Raw genomic sequence first — 21,548 nt, 5'->3', positions numbered from 1 at the left:
GGGGCTGCGGAGCGTGGTTCAGGGGCTGCGGAGCGTGGTTCAGGGGCAGTGGAGCGTGGTTCAGGGGCTGTGAAGAGTTGTTCAGGGGTGTGGAGCGTGGTTCAGGAGCGCGGAGCGTGGTTCAGGGGCTGCGGAGCGTGGTTAAGGGGCTGCGGAGCGTGGTTCAGGGGCTGCGGAGCGTGGTTAAGGGGCTGTGGAGAGTTGTTCAGGGGCTGTGGAGAGTGGTTCAGGGGCTGCGGAGCGTGGTTCAGGGGCTGCGGAGAGTGGTTCAGGGGCTGCGGAGCGTGGTTAAGGGGCTGTGGAGCGTGGTTCAGGGGCAGTGGAGCGTGGTTCAGGGGCTGTGGAGAGTTGTTCAGGGGCGCGGAGCGTGGTTCAGGGGCGCGGAGCGTGGTTCAGGGGCTGCGGAGCGTGGTTCAGGAGTTGCGGAGCGTGGTTCAGGGGCTGCGGAGCATGGTTCAGGGGCTGCGGAGCGTGGTTCAGGGGCTGTGGAGCGTGGTTCAGGGGCTGTGGAGAGTGGTTGGGGGCTGCGGAGCGTGGTTCAGGGGCAGTGGAGCGTGGTTAAGGGGCTGTGGAGACTTGTACAGGGGCGTGGAGCGTGGTTCAGGGGCGCGGAGCATGGTTCAGGGGCTGCGGAGCGTGGTTCAGGGGCTGCGGAGCGTGGTTCAGGGGCTGTGGAGAGTGGTTCAGGGGCTGCGGAGCGTGGTTCAGGGGCTGTGGAGCGTGGTTCAGGGGCTGTGGAGCGTGGTTCAGGGGCTGTGGAGAGTGGTTCAGGGGCTGCGGAGCGTGGTTCAGGGGCTGCGGAGCGTGGTTCAGGGGCAGTGGAGTGTGGTTCAGGGGCTGTGGAGAGTGGTTCGGGGCTGTGGAGCGTGGTTCAGGGGCTGCGGAGCGTGGTTAAGCGGCTGTGCAGAGTTGTTCAGGGGCGCGGAGCATGGTTCAGGGGCTGCGGAGAGTGGTTCAGGGGCTGTGGAGCGTGGTTAAGGGGCTGTGGAGAGTGGTTCGGGGCTGTGGAGCATGGTTCAGGGGCTGTCGAGCGTGGTTCAGGAGTTGTGGAGCATGGTTCAGGGGCTGCGGAGCGTGCTTCAGGGGCTGTGGAGCGTGGTTAAGGGGCTGCGGAGAGTGGTTCGGGGCTGCGGAGCGTGGTTCAGGGGCTGCGGAGCGTGGTTCAGGGGCTGCGGAGCATGGTTCAGGGGCTGCGCAGCGTGGTTCAGGGGCTGCGCAGCGTGGTTCAGGGGCTGCGCAGCGTGGTTCAGGGGCTGTGGAGTGTGGTTCAGGGGCAGTGGAGCGTGGTTCAGGGGCTGTGGAGAGTTGTTCAGGGGTGTGGAGCGTGGTTCAGGAGCGCGGAGCGTGGTTCAGGGGCTGCGGAGCGTGGTTAAGGGGCTGCGGAGCGTGGTTCAGGGGCTGCGGAGCGTGGTTCAGGGGCTGCGGAGCGTGGTTAAGGGGCTGTGGAGAGTTGTTCAGGGGCTGTGGAGAGTGGTTCAGGGGCTGCGGAGCGTGGTTCAGGGGCTGCGGAGAGTGGTTCAGGGGCTGCGGAGCGTGGTTCAGGGGCAGTGGAGCGTGGTTCAGGGGCAGTGGAGCGTGGTTCAGGGGCTGTGGAGAGTTGTTCAGGGGCGCGGAGCGTGGTTCAGGGGCGCGGAGCGTGGTTCAGGGGCTGCGGAGCGTGGTTAAGGGGCTGTGGAGAGTTGTTCAGGGGCTGTGGAGAGTGGTTCAGGGGCTGCGGAGCGTGGTTCAGGGGCTGCGGAGAGTGGTTCGGGGCTGCGGAGCATGGTTAAGGGTCTGTGGAGCGTGGTTCAGGGGCAGTGGAGCGTGGTTCAGGGGCTGTGGAGAGTTGTTCAGGGGCGCGGAGCGTGGTTCAGGGGCGCGGAGTGTGGTTCAGGGGCTGCGGAGCGTGGTTCAGGAGTTGCGGAGCGTGGTTCAGGGGCTGCGGAGCGTGGTTCAGGGGTGTGGAGAGTGGTTGGGGGCTGCGGAGCGTGGTTCAGGGGCAGTGGAGCGTGGTTAAGGGGCTGTGGAGAGTTGTTCAGGGGCGTGGAGCGTGGTTCAGGGGCGCGGAGCATGGTTCAGGGGCGCGGAGCATGGTTCAGGGGCTGCGGAGCGTGGTTCAGGGGCTGCGGAGCGTGGTTCAGGGGCTGCGGAGAGTGGTTCAGGGGCTGTGGAGCGTGGTTCAGGGGCTGTGGAGCGTGGTTCAGGGGCTGTGGAGCGTGGTTCAGGGGCTGTGGAGAGTGGTTCAGGGGCTGCGGAGCGTGGTTCAGGGGCTGCGGAGCGTGGTTCAGGGGCTGCGGAGAGTGGTTCAGGGGCTGCGGAGAGTGGTTCAGGGGCAGTGGAGCGTGGTTAAGGGGCTGTGGAGAGTTGTTCAGGGGCTGCGGAGCATGGTTCAGGGGCTGTGGAGCGTGGTTCAGGGGCTGTGGAGAGTGGTTCGGGGCTGTGGAGCGTGGTTCAGGGGCTGTGGAGAGTGGTTCAGGGGCTGCGGAGCGTGGTTCAGGGGCTGCGGAGCGTGGTTCAGGGGCAGTGGAGTGTGGTTCAGGGACTGCGGAGAGTGGTTCAGGGGCTGCGGAGAGTGGTTCAGGGGCTGCGGAGAGTGGTTCAGGGGCAGTGGAGCGTGGTTAAGGGGCTGTGGAGAGTTGTTCAGGGGCTGCGGAGCGTGGTTCAGGGGCTGCGGAGCGTGGTTCAGGGGCTGTGGAGAGTGGTTCGGGGCTGTGGAGCGTGGTTCAGGGGCTGCGGAGCGTGGTTAAGCGGCTGTGCAGAGTTGTTCAGGGGCGCGGAGCATGGTTCAGGGGCTGCGGAGAGTGGTTCAGGGGCTGTGGAGCGTGGTTAAGGGGCTGTGGAGAGTGGTTCAGGGGCTGTGGAGCATGGTTCAGGGGCTGTCGAGCGTGGTTCAGGAGTTGTGGAGCATGGTTCAGGGGCTGCGGAGCGTGGTTCAGGGGCTGTGGAGCGTGGTTAAGGGGCTGCGGAGAGTGGTTCGGGGCTGCGGAGCGTGGTTCAGGGGCGCGGAGCGTGGTTAAGGGGCTGCGGAGCGTGGTTCAGGGGCTGTGGAGAGTGGTTCAGGGCTGCGGAGCGTGGTTCAGGGGCTGCGGAGCATGGTTCAGGGGCTGTGGAGAGTGGTTCGGGGCTGTGGAGAGTGGTTCAGGGGCTGCGGAGCGTGATTCAGGGGCTGTGGAGAGTGGTTCGGGGCTGCGGAGCGTGGTTAAGGGGCTGCGGAGCGTGGTTAAGGGGCTGTGGAGAGTTGTTCAGTGGCTGCGGAGCGTGGTTCAGGGGCTGCGGAGCGTGGTTCAGGGGCTGTGGAGCGTGGTTCAGGGGCTGTGGAGCGTGGTTAACGGGCTGTGGAGAGTGGTTAAGGGGCTGTGGAGAGTTGTTCAGGGGTGCGGAGCATGGTTCAGGGGCTGCAGAGAGTGGTTCAGGGGCTGCGGAGAGTGGTTCGGGGCTGCGGAGAGTGGTTCAGGGGCTGCGGAGAGTGGTTCAGGGGCTGCGGAGAGTGGTTCGGGGCTGTGGAGCGTGGTTCAGGGGCTGCGGAGCGTGGTTAAGGGGCTGTGGAGCGTGGTTCAGGGGCTGCGGAGCGTGCTTCAGGGGCTGTGGAGCGTGGTTAAGGGGCTGTGGAGAGTGGTTCGGGGCTGCGGAGCGTGGTTCAGGAGTTGCGGAGCGTGGTTCAGGGGCTGTGGAGCGTGGTTAAGGGGCTGTGGAGAGTTGTATAGGGGCGCGGAGCGTGGTTCAGGGGCTGCGGAGCGTGGTTAAGGGGCTGTGGAGCGTGGTTAAGGGGCTGTGGAGAGTGGTTAAGGGGCTGCGGACCGTGGTTCGGGGCTGTGGAGAGTGATTCGGGGCTGCGGAGCGTGGTTCAGGGGCTGCGGAGCGTGGTTCAGGGGCTGCGGAGCGTGGTTCAGGGGCTGCGGAGAGTGGTTCAGGGGCTGCGGAGCGTGGTTCAGGGGCTGTGGAGCGTGGTTAAGGGGCTGTGGAGCGTTGTTCAGGGGCGCGGAGCGTGGTTCAGGGGCTGCGGAGCGTGGTTAAGGGGCTGTGGAGAGTGGTTCAGGGGCTGCGGAGCGTGGTTCAGGGGCTGTGGACCGTGGTTAAGGGGCTGTGGAGAGTGGTTCAGGGGCTGCGGAGCATGGTGAAGGGGCTGCGGAGCATGGTTCAGGGGCTGTGGAGCGTGGTTCAGGGGCTGTGGAGAGTTGTTCAGGGGCGCGGAGCGTGGTTCAGGGGCTGCGGAGCGTGGTTCGGGGCTGCGGAGCGTGGTTAAGGGGCTGCGGAGAGTGGTTCAGGGGCTGCAGAGCGTGGTTCAGGGGCTGTGGACCATGGTTAAGGGGCTGCGGAGAGTGGTTCAGGGGCTGCGGAGAGTGGTTCAGGGGCTGCGGAGCGTGGTTAAGGGGCTGCAGAGCGTGGTTCAGGGGCTGCGGAGCGTGGTTCAGGGGCTGTGGTGAGTGGTTCAGGGGGTTAAATTTCTTACGGCTGCTCAGCGCCGCTGTTCCTGGATTTCCTGTGTCGGCAGCACGAGGAGGGAAGGAAGCTCTCGATTCCGGAGGCCTGGGTGTTAGTCATAAAGAGCCCACAGGCTCGGTTCGGTGGCAAAGGTGCTCAGCCGCGTTTACTGTCAGCAAAGCACAGACTAGTGCCCTGTCCAGTGGGTCACAGGGACACGAACACATGTGTGCCCATCACAAGGTAAAGGCTCAGACAGGGCACCAGGACACTGTCCCCTCAGCCAGTTCAAAGATGCCCCTCCAGGACTTCTCCTTTTCTATATTGATACAATCGAGTTACGTATCACACTCCAGATGTTGTTAATTACCACCCTTCTCCTGGTACCAGCTAGTTCAAACAAAACCTCCTCACCCACTGTCCTGTCATCCAGTCCTTATCTTACGAGGGGCTGATGTGTTCTTGTACCCAGGGCCGTCCTTAGGATTTATGGGGCCCGACGCAAGATTAGTAAACTGCTGCCCCTGTGCCCGACTTGCTCTTAGCAACACAAACATAACGCTCAGTGTTGGAAACTTGCCACGAGCACTTTATTAAACACTGTGCTGCCTTCACCCCAACCCTGCTCTTCCCTCTCACCTGTGCCCCCAACCCAGCTCTGCGCTGCCAGCCTGCCCCGCTCAGCGCCCCCCTGCCCAGTACCCCCACCCCCTTATGCCCAGCAGCCCCGTGACGTTGCAAATCTTGATGATTTTATGAAATGAGTGTGAATATAATGTAACTGGAATATGCTTCATGCAAAAGGTCTCGATTGCTGCTTTTCTGCTCCAGATACGTCCCCTTCCTCCCATTGTCTGAGAGTCAGTTTCCTCCTGTTGGCCCTGGACTATTGTGATGGGGCAGGAAAAGCAAACGCCACCCTTAACTTTCCCTCCCACCCAGCCTGGTGGTGTGTGTCCCGCTCCCTCCTCCCAGCCCTTGTCTGCTGTTGATCCCTGCTGGGGAAGGGAGAGGAAAGGGTCCAAAGGGGATCCTCAGCGTCTGGGCTTAAACTTCAGAGCAGAGGGAGGTGGAGTGGAAAGGAGACTAGCAGAGAGATTGCAGGGAGTTGCCGGTGGGGCAGGGCACGTGGGCAGAAGAGGGGCAGGTACAGTGGGGGGCTGCTCGGAACAGCTGCTCCCCCAGGGCCACCACCCTGCTCCCCAGAAGGCCCAAGTGCATTCACTGCTTGCTCACTGAGCCAGACAAAGAATCCCCCCCCACCCCGCCCGGCCTCACTCTTTTCCCTTCCCAGCCCAGTTCCCCCCAGCCCGGTTCCTCCTCCGCTTGCCACTCCCCAAAGTCCCGTGCCCAGCTCTACCCCCCGCCCCCAAGCTCGGCTCACCCCCTACTCTGCCCAGCCTCCAGGTGTCCCCCCACTCTGTTCCCAGCCTTGCCTGCCCCCTTCTCCCTTCCCCTGCCCCTGGCCCAGCTCCCCCCAGTCATCCCCAGCTCAGTTCCACCTCTGCCTCCCCCCACTCCTTGAAGTCCCGTTCCCAGCTCTACCCCCGCAGCTCAGCTCCCCCCACTCTCTTCCCAGCCTTCAGGTATCCCCCCGGTTCTGCTCCCAGCCTTGCCTGGCTCCCCCTGCTCACTCACATGCAAATTTTGCTCCTGGCCCCGTGATGCCCTGTCCCAACCCCAGCCCTCAGGCTGGCTGAGGAGTGAGTGGGTGGAGGGGAGGGGAGAAACCCACTGGCCCCAATGTTGGAGGGTGGCCAGAGAGGAGCCCGCGCAGCAGCCAGCGAGGGTGGTGCCCCAAATTTTGGGGTGCCCTATGCAGTGCATATGCTGTGTGTGCCGAAGGATGGCCCTGCCTCTGAGTATGTCCAGTGATTTGCTGTCACTTTGTGGGGGTGGAGTGGGGTTGTCACAACTGAAATATTTTCAAAGTGGGCCCACCCAAAAAGAGTTGGAGAACCCCCCTGCTCTAGAATGGGTTTACTGCCCTTTAGGACCGTAACATTTTCCATCTGGTTCCCTAGGCCGGAGTGTCTCAGCTCACTATGGTCCCGGAATCCGCCCTCCTATCTAGTCTCGGATTCAGAGAAGAATTTAAACACCTGACAGACCCTAGCAAATGTTGGGGAAGTTATTGTACCTTTGAGCTCCGCTCTAGCTCAACTCCCAGATCTGGGCTGGAGCAGAAAACCCTGAGGTAGGTTCTCCAGCCTGGGCTGGGCACAGAGCTAGCCATAAAGCTTTTGATAGAAAAGTTTTCTGTTGGAAAAGGCTGTTTAGTCAAAATCAAAATGTTTGGTGGGGACATGTCAGTTTCGACAGGGTAAAGTCTAAATGGATTATTTTGATCTTATTCCAGGGGCTATTCCTGGCCTGCTGGCTGAGTCCCTGTCTGTGACCCAGTTTCCCTCATGTACAATCGGGGTATTGATACTGAGGCGCTTGGAGATCTACAGATGAAAAACACCAGCTAGAGGGGAAGGATGGCCCAGTGGTTGTTGGGCACTTGTCTGTGACTTGGGAAACTCAGGCAATTCTCTACTACACTACAGATTTTTTGTATGGGTTGGGGCAAGTCACTTTAGGCACCTAGCTTCCCTTGAAATCAGTGACGTTGCCTGAGTCTGCAGAGAGCCTGAGCCAATTGCTCTGAAATCAATGGAAGTTAAGTGCTTTGAATTTCTGGGCTTCAGTTTCTCCATCTGTAGAATGGGGGTAATAGCCCTGTCCTATGCGCAGACGTGGTGGGAGAATAAAGACATTAATGAAGCCTGACGCGCTTTAAGCTCTACTAATGAAAAGCACTGCGTAAGAGCTAGAATCATTTATTGTTCCTGCTTTAATGGTGCTGGGCTATGTCAAGCTAGATGGGATCTGATCCCCACAGCCTTATTTTTACAAGAAATGGTAACTTGCAGCTTGGTCTGGAGTCATCTGAGCAGCTGATTCTCCTCCGGCTATGACAGCATGCAGATGGTCTTCAGGATGGTTTTGTTATACTCCTTGGAGGCTGGCTTGAACTCGCTCACCAGAGCCTTGAGCTCCTGAATCTTCTCTTCCAGTTGGTCTCTCTCTATGGCACCCAGGATCGCGCTGAGAATCACGTCGACACCCACGCCCAGTAACATGCCAGCCACGGCGCCGATCACGGAGGCACCAACCTTGGCCAAGATCATGGTCGTTTGACTCAGGACTCTGCTCACCACCTGCGATAACGCCAGCTTGATGAAGATCCCCATGGCCACTGTCCCAGTGAGCCCGCTCACCACCGTGGCCACAGAGCGCAGAATCTGCATCTTTTTGGCATCTGTCTCCTGGAAATCGTGAAGCTTTCGGTAGAGATCTGGCTCCAGGTTGCTCTTCAACCTTGCGTCGATGACCTGCAGAATGTCTTGGATGGACTTGATGGCTGAGAGGAGCAAGTTGCAGTTGTCCCGGATGGTGCCTTTCATGTTCATCTTAATGGGGTGCAACTTGCAATGACAGTGTTCGTTTAAGGCTCCAATCAGCTCGTTGGTGGAATCAAAATTGAGCTCTATGCAGTTGATCAGCTCCTGGTGTAACCGCACCACCGTCTCCCGCCGCTCTGGGTTGCCAGGGTACAGGATATCGCTCCAGGACATTCTTGAGAGAGCTGCCAGGACAGGAAGAAGACGGAGGCGTTAGCCAGCGCTCCCCACTGCGCCCCGTCCCCCCGTTCCCCCCAATCACAGACTTAACTAGTGCAGAGACTCAGCTGCCATTACAACGAAAAAGTCTCCAGGGCTCCGATCCCCAAAGGTCTTTAGGTGCCTAATTCCCCGTCAACCCGTGGGAGTTCTGCGCCTAAACACCTTGGAGGTTCTAGGGCAGAAGGACTTGGCCAGTGGGCCCCCGCCCCAAAAAGCTCCCCACCTTACCAAACCACGTGGCCTTAGGAGGAAAGTGCAGCGAGGAGCCAGCCAGAGCCTCGGCTGCGAGAGGGAGAATCTGCCCAAGTAAGTTCGGGACTCTCAGCCCCACTCCCCAACAGAGCCTAAATTGCCAGAGATCCCCCTCACCTCAGCAGTGTCCCAGCTACTGCCCCAGACACCCTCAATTCTCCTTCCGCACGTTACCTCCCCACATTCCCCAGACCTCTGTCCCAGCCCCCCGCCACCCCCAACACCTCCCAGCACCCCGAGTCCATCCACCCCAGAAGCGCGGCAGCATGCCCCATCTACCCGGCCACCCCCTGCCCCAGCCATGGAGTTTCCCAGTTCTTGGCAGTTGCATGACTTGCTCCCTCCCCTCTGCTGCCCGGGGTACCCGGCCGTAGGTCAGAAGCTGCAGTTTCTGGCTGTCTGCAAATTAGCCCATGAAGTAATTTGCACAAAATGCCAGGGCTGGAGCTGTGCGCAGCTGGGCAGCTTCAAGGGGCACCTGGGAATAGTTTCATTTTTCACCTCCTCCCCAGAGCTGGGTGCAGTCTCCAGTCAGGGTCTCTCGGCTATCTGGAGGGGATCCCACCTCCCGGCTCCTACTCGCTATTCACCAGTTTCCCCAGCCCAGGGTGGCTGTTGCCTGCCTAGCCACAGCATCCTCTAGGGGGCTCACAGGGGGCTGGAACCACCAGGACACCTGGGTCCTTCCTAGAGTTGCAGCTCACCAGGGTCCCCCCTTGGAAAGCACAACTCCCCGCCCCATCGGTTACAGTCGGGACACCCCCCCCCCAACAGCCTGTGGGGGACTGATATTCTTTATCCCTAGACGTGGCACCTTGCCAGGGGCTGCATGAAACCCCCATTGTTAGAAGGGGCTCAGTTCACCTAGCGATCCGGGGGGCTCTCAGGGCACTACCCCTGCTCCCATGCGTGTCTCCTCTGCCCTGTCCGGTGGGGCGAGTTACCTGCCCGCTGGGCGCCTGGGAAGTTGACGAGCCGTTTGCCTGGGCAGATCAACTCAGCTCCGCGGGCTGCAGCCTGGGCTCTCCAGAGAGGATCCCTTCGCTGTGATGCTGCAGCTCCCCGGCTGCTCTGTGCACAGCGGAGCAGGGACTCTCACCTTTATAGGAGAGCGGATCCTTGCTTTCACTTTCCCAGTCAGCCTCCCCACATTCCTGGAGCCCAGCTATGGTCAGGAGCATGCTGCTAGCAGACGTCACATTGTCCTTAAAAGGGCTGCTACTGGGGCTCAGCTGGTTGCTTAGTGCCTTCTGATTTCCAGTTCCCCATGTGGTTTCCAGGAAACCGAGTCTGGCTGGTTTCCAAGTCCCGGTTTTCTTCTCAGTCACCAGGGGCGGAAAGATCCAGGATTTAATCAATCCATGAGCCAGCGAGCCCCAGGCAGTTCCTGGCTGCAAGCGCCTGCAGCCGGCCTTGGCCGGGGGAATTGCTTCCACCAGCGCAACTCGGAGTCCATCCATCCTCCCTGGAGGGAGGCCCCAGGCTTCTCCCATCGCAGAACTGGACAGTGCAGGGAGAGAGGTGAAAGGGGGCAGACTCAGAGTCAGGACTCCTGGGTTCCATCATCCGCTCGGGAAGGGGAGTGGGGTCAAGTGCTTAGAGCAGGGAGGCTGGGAGTCAGGACTTCTCAGGTTACGGCATGACTGTAGGGAAGTCACCTTCACCTCTCTCTGACTCCCTGCAGCCCTGATTTGGGAGCGGAGCTAGCGCTCCCTTAACTCCACCCCTTTGTAGATTTCAGGCCTGTGACAGGTTCCTGGGGGTGCAAACTGCGCTATGGGGCCACCGAGCCCTTCAAAGTCACCAGCCTGGGCTGCCTCTCACCCTGGGATGCTGATGTCAAACTACAACCCCCTGACAGGGACTGCAGTTGCAGAGCATCCACAGGCCCCGGGGACACACCCAGCTGGGTTCCATGAATGGTCTCCCAGCCACTCGTGAACCAACAACAGGGAGGCTCCAGCCAATTGCCCCCAGCTCCAGCCCTACACCCCAGAACTGTACCATCTTACACTGCTCAAGGCCCCCTTGGGTAATGCCGGCTCCTTAAGTAGTTCACCACTACCTCAGGGTGGACTGGGCACATACCAACCTTTGTAAATTGAGCTGAGATTTCCCAAGCACTTAAATCAAAACGCACTGATTTAGGTAAAATACAAAACGGATTTATTAACTACAGAAAGATCGATTTTAAATGATGAGAAGTGGTAGGTAAAAGGTCAGAGGGTGTTACCTTAAGAAAATAAAAGGTAAACACCCATTCGAAATCCTAAACTTTTAATCTAAATAAGAGTTAAATCAAGGACTGTCTCACCCTTGCAGATGGTCCAAGCAGGTGACAGTTCCTCAGTACACAGACTGGGACTCACTTCCAGCCTGGAACCAATCTCCCTAGTTCCAAGTCTTTGTCTGACCCAGACAATCTTCCCTGTGTTGAGATTGGGGGGTGGGGGGCAAGTGATGATGTCACTCTCCCTCTTTTATACCTTCTCCAAGATGCTAGAAAGAGCCTTGCTGTGATATGGAGGTCAGGGAATCCCCATTGGTCAATCAGTTTCCATTGCCTACGTGCCTCTTTCAAGGAGTCTCTTGGATAGTGGGTTGGGTGTTGATGAGCCCTTAATGACCATCTACCTATTGACGGCTACTCCTTCTCTTGCCACTAAAAGGCTAGTTGTGGGTGTTCCCAACCTCACAATGTATGTCAGTAACACACACATAGCAATACTTCATAGCTCCCCATACAAGGCTAGCACATACAACCCAAAAGGATATTAATGTTCAACAGATCAAGGCTTTTACAATGATACCTCACAAGGCAGACTTTGTACTCAACATACCTGGAGTGAGGCAGCGTGGCCTCCCTCCAAACTGGAGCGTGAGGGACAACTACATTCCCCCTGGTGGGTGGAGCTAAATGTGCCCCACCTTCCTCAGTCCCGGGGCGGGACGGGAAATATTAAAGGAGAACCGGGGAGCTTGGTGCTGAAGCTACGAGGGTTTTGGGCTGGGACCTGGTAGAGTAGGGTGGGCCTGGGTTCCTCTACCCCTCTGCCACTGACCTCACCCCTGGGGTGATGGCTGAACCCCCACCTTTTGGCCCAAAGGCCCGTGCTGTGTTGTTGGCTTACACCAGCCAGAAGGCTGTGGGCTAAAGACTGTTTGTGGCTGTGTCCTGCCCCGAGTGCCAGAGTTTCCCCATAGACTACTGATTACTGTCTGCCTGTAGTGAGGCGGAGCAGCCTCCCTCCCCACACAAGAGTGAGGAACCACTACAATATCAAAATTATATGACAGTGGTGAATATGGGGGTTCCATGGTGCTACTTTGAGGTACAGAGTGTCATAAAGCCCATATCTGAGGGTTGAAGCTAGAGGAGAGTTTTTGAGAGATGCCCAATCTCAATGGAAAGACTCAGAGGGATGGAGACTCTGCCCCATTGCTGGGGTACTCATTCCCAGGGTTAATTCCCCTCTTGGGAGAAAATCTGCCCCTTATTTCCCGTCTGAATTTGTCTGACTTCATCCCGCAGCCGTGGGCTCGGGCTCTGCCCTTGTCTGCTAGGTTAAACAGCCTCTGCTCGCTCCCCAAAACCTCCTCCCCACAGACATATTGATCGTCAGGAATCTCGTCCCGTCTGCACCTTCTCTGGGAGAAACTCAGTAGATCGGGCTCCTTCAGTCTCTGGCTCTCAGGAAGGTTTTCCAGCCCCCATCGCTCTTCTCTGAGCCCTCCCAGTTTCCTGATGTCCTGTTTGCCATTTGCCCCCCCCTCCCCCGATCTCCCTTTCTCGGGGTGGCACTTGCCTGGAGCAGGGGGATGTGAGGAATAGGCATATCCCAAGGTAAGGAAGATGCTAATTCCCCAACCAGGGGTGTTGGCCACTGTCCAGAATAACCAGGGTGGCAATAAAGGCCCCTCACCCTCCTCTCCTGCCCTGCAGGCCGGCCTTTGCTGGGAACAATGGGCTGGGGACAACCCTCCTCGCCCTGACCTTCCCCCTCTGCCGCTGAGGACGCCCCGAGGGTAGCCCCAGGAGTGCAACCGCCAGCCACTGCAAAGCACATTGGCCAAACCGGGGGGAGCACAAGGTGGAGACAAGGGCCGGCTTTCTGAAGGGATTCAGGGGCGGGGGGTGGGGCTGATGGGATTGTTCATAAGCACCTAACTCCTCACTGCAGAAACCCAGGTTCCTGACTGCTGGGGGGGGCACTGACCCCGGGGACCCCCACTCCAGCTGCCTCCTGCTCTGGGGGGGGGCGGGTAGGGGCGGGAGCGGGATCTCCCCGCGAGCAGGAGGCTGCTGGAAGATGGAAAGGCTGAGGACCGCTAAGGCAGCCAATCGCGGGATGGGGGTGTTGGGTTGGGGGGGTGCTGGGTTGTTGTGGGGGGGCCTGCTGGCTTCCAGTTCCCCACGTGGTTTCCAGGAAACCGCGTCTGGCTGGTTTCCAAGTCCTGGTTTCGCCTCAGTCACGGGGTGGGGGAGTAGGGGGGGCTCCAGGAGATAAATCAGGTCTGGAGCCAGCGAGCCCGGGCTGCTTGGGCCAACTTTCACTTTCCGGCCGAGCGGGAGCTTTATAAGGAGAGCCGGAGAGCGGGGCGCCGTCCGCTCCTCCGCCCGCCGGGCCAGCAGACGCGCCGCGCCGCTACAGGTGAGAGCCCCCGGCCCCTTTCTGGGGTCCCCCAGTTCGGAGCCGGCTGCGGAGGGACGGCGCCCACCCCCCCCAACACCCCCTCTCCCGGCTCGGAGCCGGCTGCGGAGGGACGGCGCCCACCCCCCCCAACACCCCCTCTCCCGGCTCGGAGCCGGATGCGGAGGGACGGCGCCCACCCCCCCCAACACCCCCTCTCCCGGCTCGGAGCCGGCTGCGGAGGGCCGGCGCCCCCCCCCAACGCCCCCTCCCCCAGGCTGGGAGCCGGCTGCGGAGGGCCGGCGCCCCCCCCCCAACACCCCCTCTCCTGGCTCGGAGCCGGATGCGGAGGGCCGGCGCCCCCCCCCCACCCCCTCTCCTGGCTCGGAGCCGGATGCGGAGGGACGGCGCCCACCCCCCCCCCCCCCAATCACCCCCTCCCCCGGCTCGGAGCCGGCTGCGGAGGGCCGGCGCCCCCCCCCCAACGCCCCCTCCCCCAGGCTGGGAGCCGGCTGCGGAGGGCCGGCGCCCCCCCCCACGCCCCCTCCCCCAGGCTGGGAGCCGGCTGCGGAGGGCCGGCGGCCCCCCCCAACGCCCCCTCCCCCAGGCTGGGAGCCGGCTGCGGAGGGCCGGCGCCCCCGCCCCCAACGCCCCCTCCCCCAGGCTGGGAGCCGGATGCGGAGGGCCGGCGCCCCCCCCCCCACACCCCCTCTCCTGGCTCGGAGCCGGATGCGGAGGGACGGCGCCCACCCCCCCCCCAATCACCCCCTCCCCCGGCTCGGAGCCGGCTGCGGAGGGCCGGCGCCCCCCCCCCCCAACGCCCCCTCCCCCAGGCTCGGAGCCGGCTGCGGAGGGCCGGCGCCCCCCCCCCCCTCCGCCCCCTCCCCCTGGGTGCAGTGGAGGCCCTTGCGGGTATGTCTGCACTGCAATTAAACACCCGCGGCTGGCCTGCCGGGCTGCAAACTCGCCCTGTAGACCTGCAGGCTTGGACTGGAGCCCGAGTGCGGGGACTGTGCCTAGGCGGACAGGTCCCAGGGCCTGGGCTCCAGCCTGGCCCAGATGTCTACACAGCAATTTTTAGCCCCCCAGCCTGAGTCAGACCAGACACCGGCCGTTCCACGGGGCTTTTATTTCAGTATCGAGGTACCAGAGACTCCCCTGTCGTTTCCACACGCCCTCCCCGGGCTTCACCCCAATGGCCCGTGGCCTCCGGTTCGCAGCGTCGCTCTCTCGGGGCCCACGTCAGCCGCAAAGTGGGTAACTCACTGACAGGCTTTGCACCCCCCCTCTAGCCCAGCAGTGCCCCTGTACCTCACCATCACTACCGCTGGCCTCTGCCGGGCGGGGCAGTCACCCTGGGAAGGAGGGACAGCCAGGTTTCTTTAATTGAACGCACTCTTAGATTTTTGTTTTTTTTAAAAAATAAATGTAGTCCAGAGAGACCCATCCATGAGATTCCCAATTCTTAGTCAAGAGCGAGAGACCGTCCCTGCCCCAGCTGAGATCAGGGCCCTGTTGTGCCAGACGCTGCCCAGACACACAGCGAGAGACCGGCCCTACCCCAGCTGAGATCAGGGCCCCCTTGTGCCGACTGCTGCCCAGACACAGTGAGAGACTGGCCCTGCTCTGAATGGGTCAGTCCAGACAAGATAGACAAAGGCCGGGCAGGTCAGCAGAGAAAGGAAGGGGTTTCCCCAATATCCATGTGTTAGAACTGGCAAGAGAACCCAGCCGCTCTGACTCCTAGCCCAGTGCCGGACCCACTGGACTCCTGGTATAGTGGGGCCTGCTCCAGCTCCTTCCCTGGCTCTGGGCAGCCCCTTGCTGCCTGAGGTTAAGGAAAACACATGAGAAGGCTGAAAACCAGGAGATTTTAAGAAAGAGTCCAGGTGGGGCTGGGCCTAGTGGTTCTTGGTGTCTGGGCTTCCTGGGGCTGCCCTGCCCTGCGGTTTTCCACACCGGGGCAGGGGCCACAAGCCGGGGTAACTGGAAGTTCCCCATCCCCCTGGGACTCCAGGCACTGGGGACAGAAGACAGAACTGTCACAACAAAGATACAAGAGGCTCCCCCCATCACCAAACTCAGCCTGCGCAGCTGTCAGCTTAAAGGGATTTTGGCTCCTCCTTTCTGGTGATTCCAAAGGGAGTTAGGAGCCGAAATACCTCTGAAGGTCAGGACCCTTCTTTCCATGGCGAAGATGACGCTGCTGGGTGCTTTGGGAATCAGCCCCCAGCGTTTTCGAGTGGCGGAAAACATCTCGCTGTGGCAAGTTTGTGGTGCTTTGTTCTTTCCTCTCTTGTGCTGAAACTTGCTCAAAACATGCCTGAGCTGGAGATCCAAAAACCACTGGCTTTCTTGTGAGGTCTTGGGCCTTCCTGGCTGTGTCTGGGCACTTTCAGTGCGTTGAAATCAGGAAGAGCAGTTGGGCGACATTTTATTTTGCGCAACTAGGATTGTCGGACTGGCCAGACTGGCTCAGCCCAGAGGCCCTTTGACTGTGTCCTGTCTCTGATAGTGATGGTACCAGATGCTTCAGAGAACCCCACAGTAGCAGGTTAGAGAGATTCTGACAGCAGGGACAGTTCCTGCCTGACAGCCGTTAGAGGTGGGGTCATGCCCTGGAGCATGAGACTGTTCAATCTTATCAAACTTAACAAAAAAAATTTATTTTCTAATGTCATTCTGGCTCTCCTCATTAGCCATATCAATGTCAGATCCCTTTCTGGGTCTTGCTGGGCTCTTGGCATCAGCGAGATCATGAGGCAGTGAGTTCTACAGGCAAATCCCAGGGTTGTTGTGAAACAGCATTCCTTCTACTCCATTTCACAGGGGCTCCCTATCGGTTCCATCACACATCCACTTGTCCTTGCGCTGGGGATCCTGGAAACTCTTTCACCCCCTCACCGGCGTTCTCTGCTTTGTTTCCCAGCCCCGCGATGCTCTCCCTGTTCTCAGGCACAGAGAGCGAAAGGGAGAGGCTCGTGCGCGCCAGCCAGTCGCTGCTCGACTCCCTGCAAGGATGCATCTCGGCCACCCGCACGCTGCTCTGCATCCTCACCCAGCACCTTGACACCAGCGTGTCCCTGGAACCGGTGGGGGGCGACGTCGACGTGGGGGAGAACCTGGAGCACCTGCTGCGGGCAGCGCAGGAGATGCACGCCACGGCGGAGCAGACGGACAGACACGTGCAGAAGAACACCAGCCGGGACCTGTACGCCCGCATGGCCTCCCCCCACACCTCGCTGCAGGAGAAGGGAGCCATCGTCCGGGACTTCCACCAGGCCACCCTGGGGATCTTCGGCAGCGTGGGTGGCCCCGTGGTGGCCGTGCTGCTGCGGAACGCCGGCCTCCCCGAGCGGCTGGAGGCGGCTCTGCGGGAGGCGGAGGCCTCCCCGGTGCTGCGCCTGCCGATGGACGCCCTGCGCCGGAGCAGTGAGGAGATCGCCAGGGCTGTGTCTGCTTGTGCCGCCCCTGGGGGCCCAGCTGGGGAAACGGCTGCAGGGCCCCCCAAGAACGGCCCCTTCTCCGGGACTGGCGTGATGCAGAGCCTGGGCGACTACCTGCCCGATGCCCTCACAGGGCGCCGGGCTAGGAATGCCCTGGCAGCAGCCGCCGGGCACCTGGAAGAGGCGCTCCGGGCTCTGGCACCGGCCTGCAAATCTTTCCAGTTGGCGGCTGCCGCGGCTGAGGTCTACATGGCCCTGATCACAGAGCAGCAGCCGGGAACGGGAGAGGGCCCGGGCCAGAATCCTCCCGGCGTCGCCCATGGAGCTGCGCAGGCAAAGCCATGACAGCACCCCCCTCAGCATGGCACACGCACCGGCAGGCTCTGCCCTGGGCTCTGCGCCGGTTAACGAGCCCGGCACAGCCCAGCATGTGGGGCTGGCAGCCGGGAACCACAGCAAATAAAGGGACCCGAGCAAAACCGTGGGCCTGAGTCTTAGTGGTTTGTCCCGGCTGGCGTGCTGGCCCACCCGCCTTCGAACCAGACTCCCCTCCCGGCCCCTGGTGTAAATCAGGAGTGACTTGTGGGGGGCAAGTCTCCTCTCTGATGTAAATCAGGAGTAACTCCATGGGTGTCAAGGGGCTGATTCCCTCTCCCTCTGGTGTAAAGCAGGAAGAACTCCCTTGGACTCAATGGGGCTGATTCCACCTCACTCACCCTGGTGTAAATCTGGAGTAACTCCAGGGGGTCAATAGGGCCAATTCCCCTTGTGTGATGTAAATCCAGAGTCACTCCGTGTGTGTCAAGATGCCATTTCCCCCCACGGTTTAAGTCGGCAGTAACTCCACTGGAGTCAATGGGCCCGATTCCCTATCACTCACCCTGGTGTAAATCAGGAGTAATGCAAAAATGCCATTTTCGAAAACGATTTTTGGGTTCCACTAAAACAAAAACATTTGAGGTTTTGGTTAGAAATCGGGAAGAAAGGCAGCGAATATTCTCCTGCCACGTTCAAAATACGGAAACCTGCTGGGTTTTAACCGGAAAACAAAAACCTGAGCCACAAATATTCCGGTTCCTGCTTTTCCTGCCTCTTTTTTTTTTTTTTTTGGTGGGGGGAAGGGCAGTGAAAAAACGAAAAAAAACAGAAAGAAAAACAAGTCTGGAGGGGAGGGGGGTGGGTTGAAAGTTGGTGATTTAGGGTTTTTTAAAACTTCCCTTTTTTTTAAACAAATGAAAAAAGTTTGAAAACTGTCACCTGACTTTTCTTTTTTACGTTGAAAAGGACCCCTTGGTCCCAGCTTCGGGTCCCGTTTTCTCCCAGGTTTTGCAAACCGCCTCGGTTCCCGTGCAAACGGGGAGCCCGGACGTCTGGACATCAGGGGCTTGGTGTCAGCCAGGCAACTAAACCTTCCCCTCCCGCAAAACAAGTGTCCCGTTGTTCACACTCCCTCCCTGGTCCCGTCCTGCCAAGCACAAACCCGACCTGCCAACGGCCCCGTTGAACCAACCCCCGCAATGGGCTCTCCAAAGACCCCAGCTCCCCGTGTCAGGTGGGGGGTCCTGGGGCTGGAGAGCGGGTCCCGGGTCCTGGCCTCCCACCTCTGCACAAAGCCAACTCTCCCTCCTCGGGGGGCAGGGTGGACGCCTGGCTCCCCTGCCCCGTAACCATAGCACTGCATGGGCCTAACACAGGCCAAGCCTGGCTCGAGCCCTCCAATGGGGGTTACACAGACCCCTCCCGCCCCTTGGCTTGACCCACAACGGCTCTTCCCCACCAACGCAGCCCCCCACCTTGCCTTGCACTCCATGCGCTGGCAACTCCCCCTGCTGGGCCCGTTCTGTGGTTTCAGCCCCAGGCCAGGCGTTTACATGGCATCCGCTTCAAGCAGCTCCTGGTTCGGGTGCCCATTGCCCTCGCTCCGGGCTCCAGCTTTCTGCCCCCACTTCTGCCAGCATTTCCTCCCCAAATCTCCCACGCTGCCCCCCTCCCCAAATTTCCCTCGCTATCCCTGTCCCGCTCCCCAAATCTCCCGCGCTGCCCCCCGTCCCGCTCCCCAAATCTCCCACGCTGCCTCCCTCCCCAAATTTCCCTCGCTGCCCCTGTCCTGCTCCCCAAATCTCCTCTCCCCTTGTCCCGCTCCCCAAATCTCCCAGGCTGCCCCCTCCCCACACACCCTGTCCTGCTCTCCTTCTGCTCCCCATCATTTTTGTGTTTGGCCAACGGCGGTGGGGGGAAGGATTAAGAAGATCCTGGCTCTCCCGCCATTTATTTAAGTTTTTGGAAACCTATTTTTAATGGAACACCCACCATTTGAACCCAAAATGTCCCTGTTGCCAAATGGTTGAAGCCATCATTTAAATATCTATGTATCTATCTATCCGCATACACTCCCTCCCTCTATCTATCTATCTAACCAGAACTCTAAAGTTTGACCCACAAGTGTTCTTGGTCCACTTTTTCGCTCTGTGTGCCGGGGGGCAACCTGTGGCCTATTCTGGGACCTCCTACCCCCCAGGCTGGGCAGACTCAGGAGTCCAGCCCCACAGGGCAGCCAGGGGCTGTGTGAGTCTGAGCTCATTCCCCAGGGGGGGATGGTCAGGTCTGGACATTGACCCGGCCCGTGGCGCTTTGCCTGGGCTGGACCAGAACCCACCCACCCTACAGCGGGCCAGCCCCCATTAAAGTCTCGCTCTGTCACTGGGGAAGGCACGCGGCTTCACCATCTCCTGGGACCGAACCTCAGCACCTCCAGCCCCCTCCCTCCAGCGACTCCACTTGAGACGGGCATCTGAGGGAGACGTGAACCCCCAAAGGGGCACTGCCCCCCCAGCATCAACTGGGGCTCCCAGCTGGTGGGGGAAGGGCAGGCGGGTTTCTCAGGTGGCTACACCCAGCATGGCCAATCCTCAGTCAGCCCAGAGAGCCGGAAGCTACAGCCTGGGCCAAGTGTGTCCGCCCTTGGCTCCCGCTCCTCCAGCTGGCTTCCTGCAAGGGGGGGTCACCCTGGGCGTTAGTTGCTAGGTCAGAAATGTCCCGGCAGGTTGGCTTTGCCATTGTCTTCATGGACTCGCCAGTGACACTGGCCCCAAATCGAGACAGCCAGGGATCCTCTGGGTGGCAGCCTGCGCGAGAGAAAACAGCCCTTTTCCAGCCCCTAGGGGCCAGCGCAGCACATATGGGAAACTGAGGCACACACGGTCTTCATACAAAGTAGTGGAGACACTTTCCACTGCGCTACTCCATGCAGGTGCAACCTAAGACTCACAGGAAACATGCGTGAGCAGAGCTCCCACGACTGCCAGCTGGCATGGACACAACCATGAGACTGAGTAATTCCCCCGCCCCACGTGTCTTGAGTTTAAGGGAACACACACACAGAGCAGGGCTTGTCTCCTCCAACACACACACACACACACAGAGCAACTCTATGTCCAAAGGGTTCCTATGTCACTGTGCATCAGATAAGCGCCTCCACCCCCAAAGATTCCCCTCATGTGACTGGGGTATGTGGCCCAGCCTGCCGGGTGAAGTGGTGTCTGGGGCGGAGCAGGAGTGGAGTATGGGCGGGGCCACAGGTGGGCTGGGGAACTAACATCCCCGAGTGACAGTTTCACCCACCACCCATGACAGCAGGTAAGAGCAGGTCGGCTCCCGCACACCCAGTGTGCTCTCCAATCTCCTTAGGAAGGGCTCATATTCACAGAGCCGAATGCGTCGGTGCACGTCTCCCCCTGAAAGATGGTACAAACAGGTCGTCAATACGTAGGCTGGGACTCTCCTCCAGCTTGGGACCACCCCCGCAGTTCAAAATCTTTGTCCACCAGCCATGTTTCCAAGTGTTGAGTAGTGGGGGGAGTGAGGCCAAGTGATGATGTCTCTTCCCTTCTTTATAGTTTCTTGAAGCTTGCTGAAAAGATCTATGCTGCTACATGGGGGTCAGTCAGTCCCCATAGGTCAAGCAGTCTCCATTGCTTACGTGAGCTCTTTGAGAAGTCTCCACTGCATACAGTCTCTGGGATAGTGGATTCTTTCCTTGGTGGGTGTTGACGAGCCATGAACTGCTGTCCGGCAACATCATTGTTGTGCCTGAAAGGCTGATTCTGGGTGTTCCCAACCTCACAACATATTTCAGTAACACATCCAGCAATACTTAACAACTTCACATACAATGATAGCACATATCTGCAGAAAAGGACCTAGGGGTTACAGTGGACGAGAAGCTGGATATGATTCAACAGTGTGCCCTTGTTGCCAAGAAGGCCAATGGCATTTTGGGATGTGTAAGTAGGGGCATTGCCAGCAGATCGAGGGATGTGATCATTCCCCCCTATTCGACATTGGTGAGGCCTCATCTGTGTCCAGTTTTGGGCCCCACACTACAAGAAGGATGTGGAAAAATTGGAAAGAGTCCAGCGGAGGGCAACAAAAATTATGAGGGGACTGGAACACATGAGTTATGAGGAGAGGCTGAGGGAACTTGGATTGTTTAGTCTGCGGAAGAGAAGAATGAGGGGGGATTTGATAGCTGCTTTCAATTACCTGAAAGGGGGTTCCAAAGAGGATGGATCTAGACTGTTCTCAGTGGTAGCTGATGACAGAACGAGGAGTAATGGTCTCAAGTTGCAGTGCGGGAGGTTTAGGTTGGATGTTAGGAAAAACTTTTTCACTAGGAGGGTGGTGAAACACTGGAATGCATTACCTAGGGAGGTGGTGGAATCTCCTTCCTTAGAAGTATTTAAGATCAGGATTAACTAAAGCCCTGGCTGGGATGATTTAGTTGAGGATCGGTCCTGCTTTGAGCAGGGGGTTGGACTAGATGACCTCCTGAGGTCCCTTCCAACCCTGCTATTCTATGATTCTATGACCCTGATCTAAGTCAAGGCCTGTGTAATGTGGTTGGGTCCTTGATCTCTGTCAGGGTCCCGTGCAGCAGCCGGCACAATGGGGGCCCTGATATGGGCAGGATCTGTGCAGAGCTTAGCACAATGGGGTCCCAGATCTTGGATGGGGACTGCACGATGCCCCATACAATGGGAGCCCTGATTTCAGTCTGGGTCTGTCCCGCGCCTGGCACAATGGGACCCATATCTCAGTAGGCGCTGCTCTGGTGCAAATAATAATAAAAGTTGTACCCTGGGAGGGTT

General features: G+C 59.5%; 2 protein-coding genes across 2 annotated transcripts; one reads left to right on the top strand and one right to left on the bottom strand.

Annotated features, from left to right (window-relative positions):
* Positions 1–7,210: 7,210 nt before the first annotated feature.
* On the bottom strand, positions 7,211–9,784 carry LOC140902947 (single-pass membrane and coiled-coil domain-containing protein 3). The gene is made up of 2 exons (XM_073323529.2): positions 9,424–9,784; positions 7,211–8,035 (listed from the first exon to the last, which is right to left on the bottom strand). The coding sequence occupies exons 1-2, from the start codon at positions 9,782–9,784 to the stop codon at positions 7,359–7,361; spliced, it is 1,038 nt and encodes a 345-aa protein (XP_073179630.1). The 3' UTR covers positions 7,211–7,358.
* A 3,004-nt stretch (positions 9,785–12,788) lies between these two features.
* On the top strand, positions 12,789–16,885 carry LOC140902742 (uncharacterized protein C12orf60). The gene is made up of 2 exons (XM_073323120.2): positions 12,789–12,976; positions 15,885–16,885. Exon 2 carries the CDS (start codon positions 15,892–15,894, stop codon positions 16,744–16,746), a length of 855 nt encoding a protein of 284 aa, XP_073179221.1. The 5' UTR covers positions 12,789–12,976; positions 15,885–15,891; the 3' UTR covers positions 16,747–16,885.
* Positions 16,886–21,548: the final 4,663 nt, after the last annotated feature.

This window comes from Lepidochelys kempii, chromosome 24 (assembly GCF_965140285.1).
Source record: "Lepidochelys kempii isolate rLepKem1 chromosome 24, rLepKem1.hap1, whole genome shotgun sequence".
NCBI lineage: Eukaryota > Metazoa > Chordata > Testudines > Cheloniidae > Lepidochelys > Lepidochelys kempii.
Note: the sequence above shows the minus strand (reverse complement) of the source record. Positions and strands in the feature narration are given on the sequence as shown.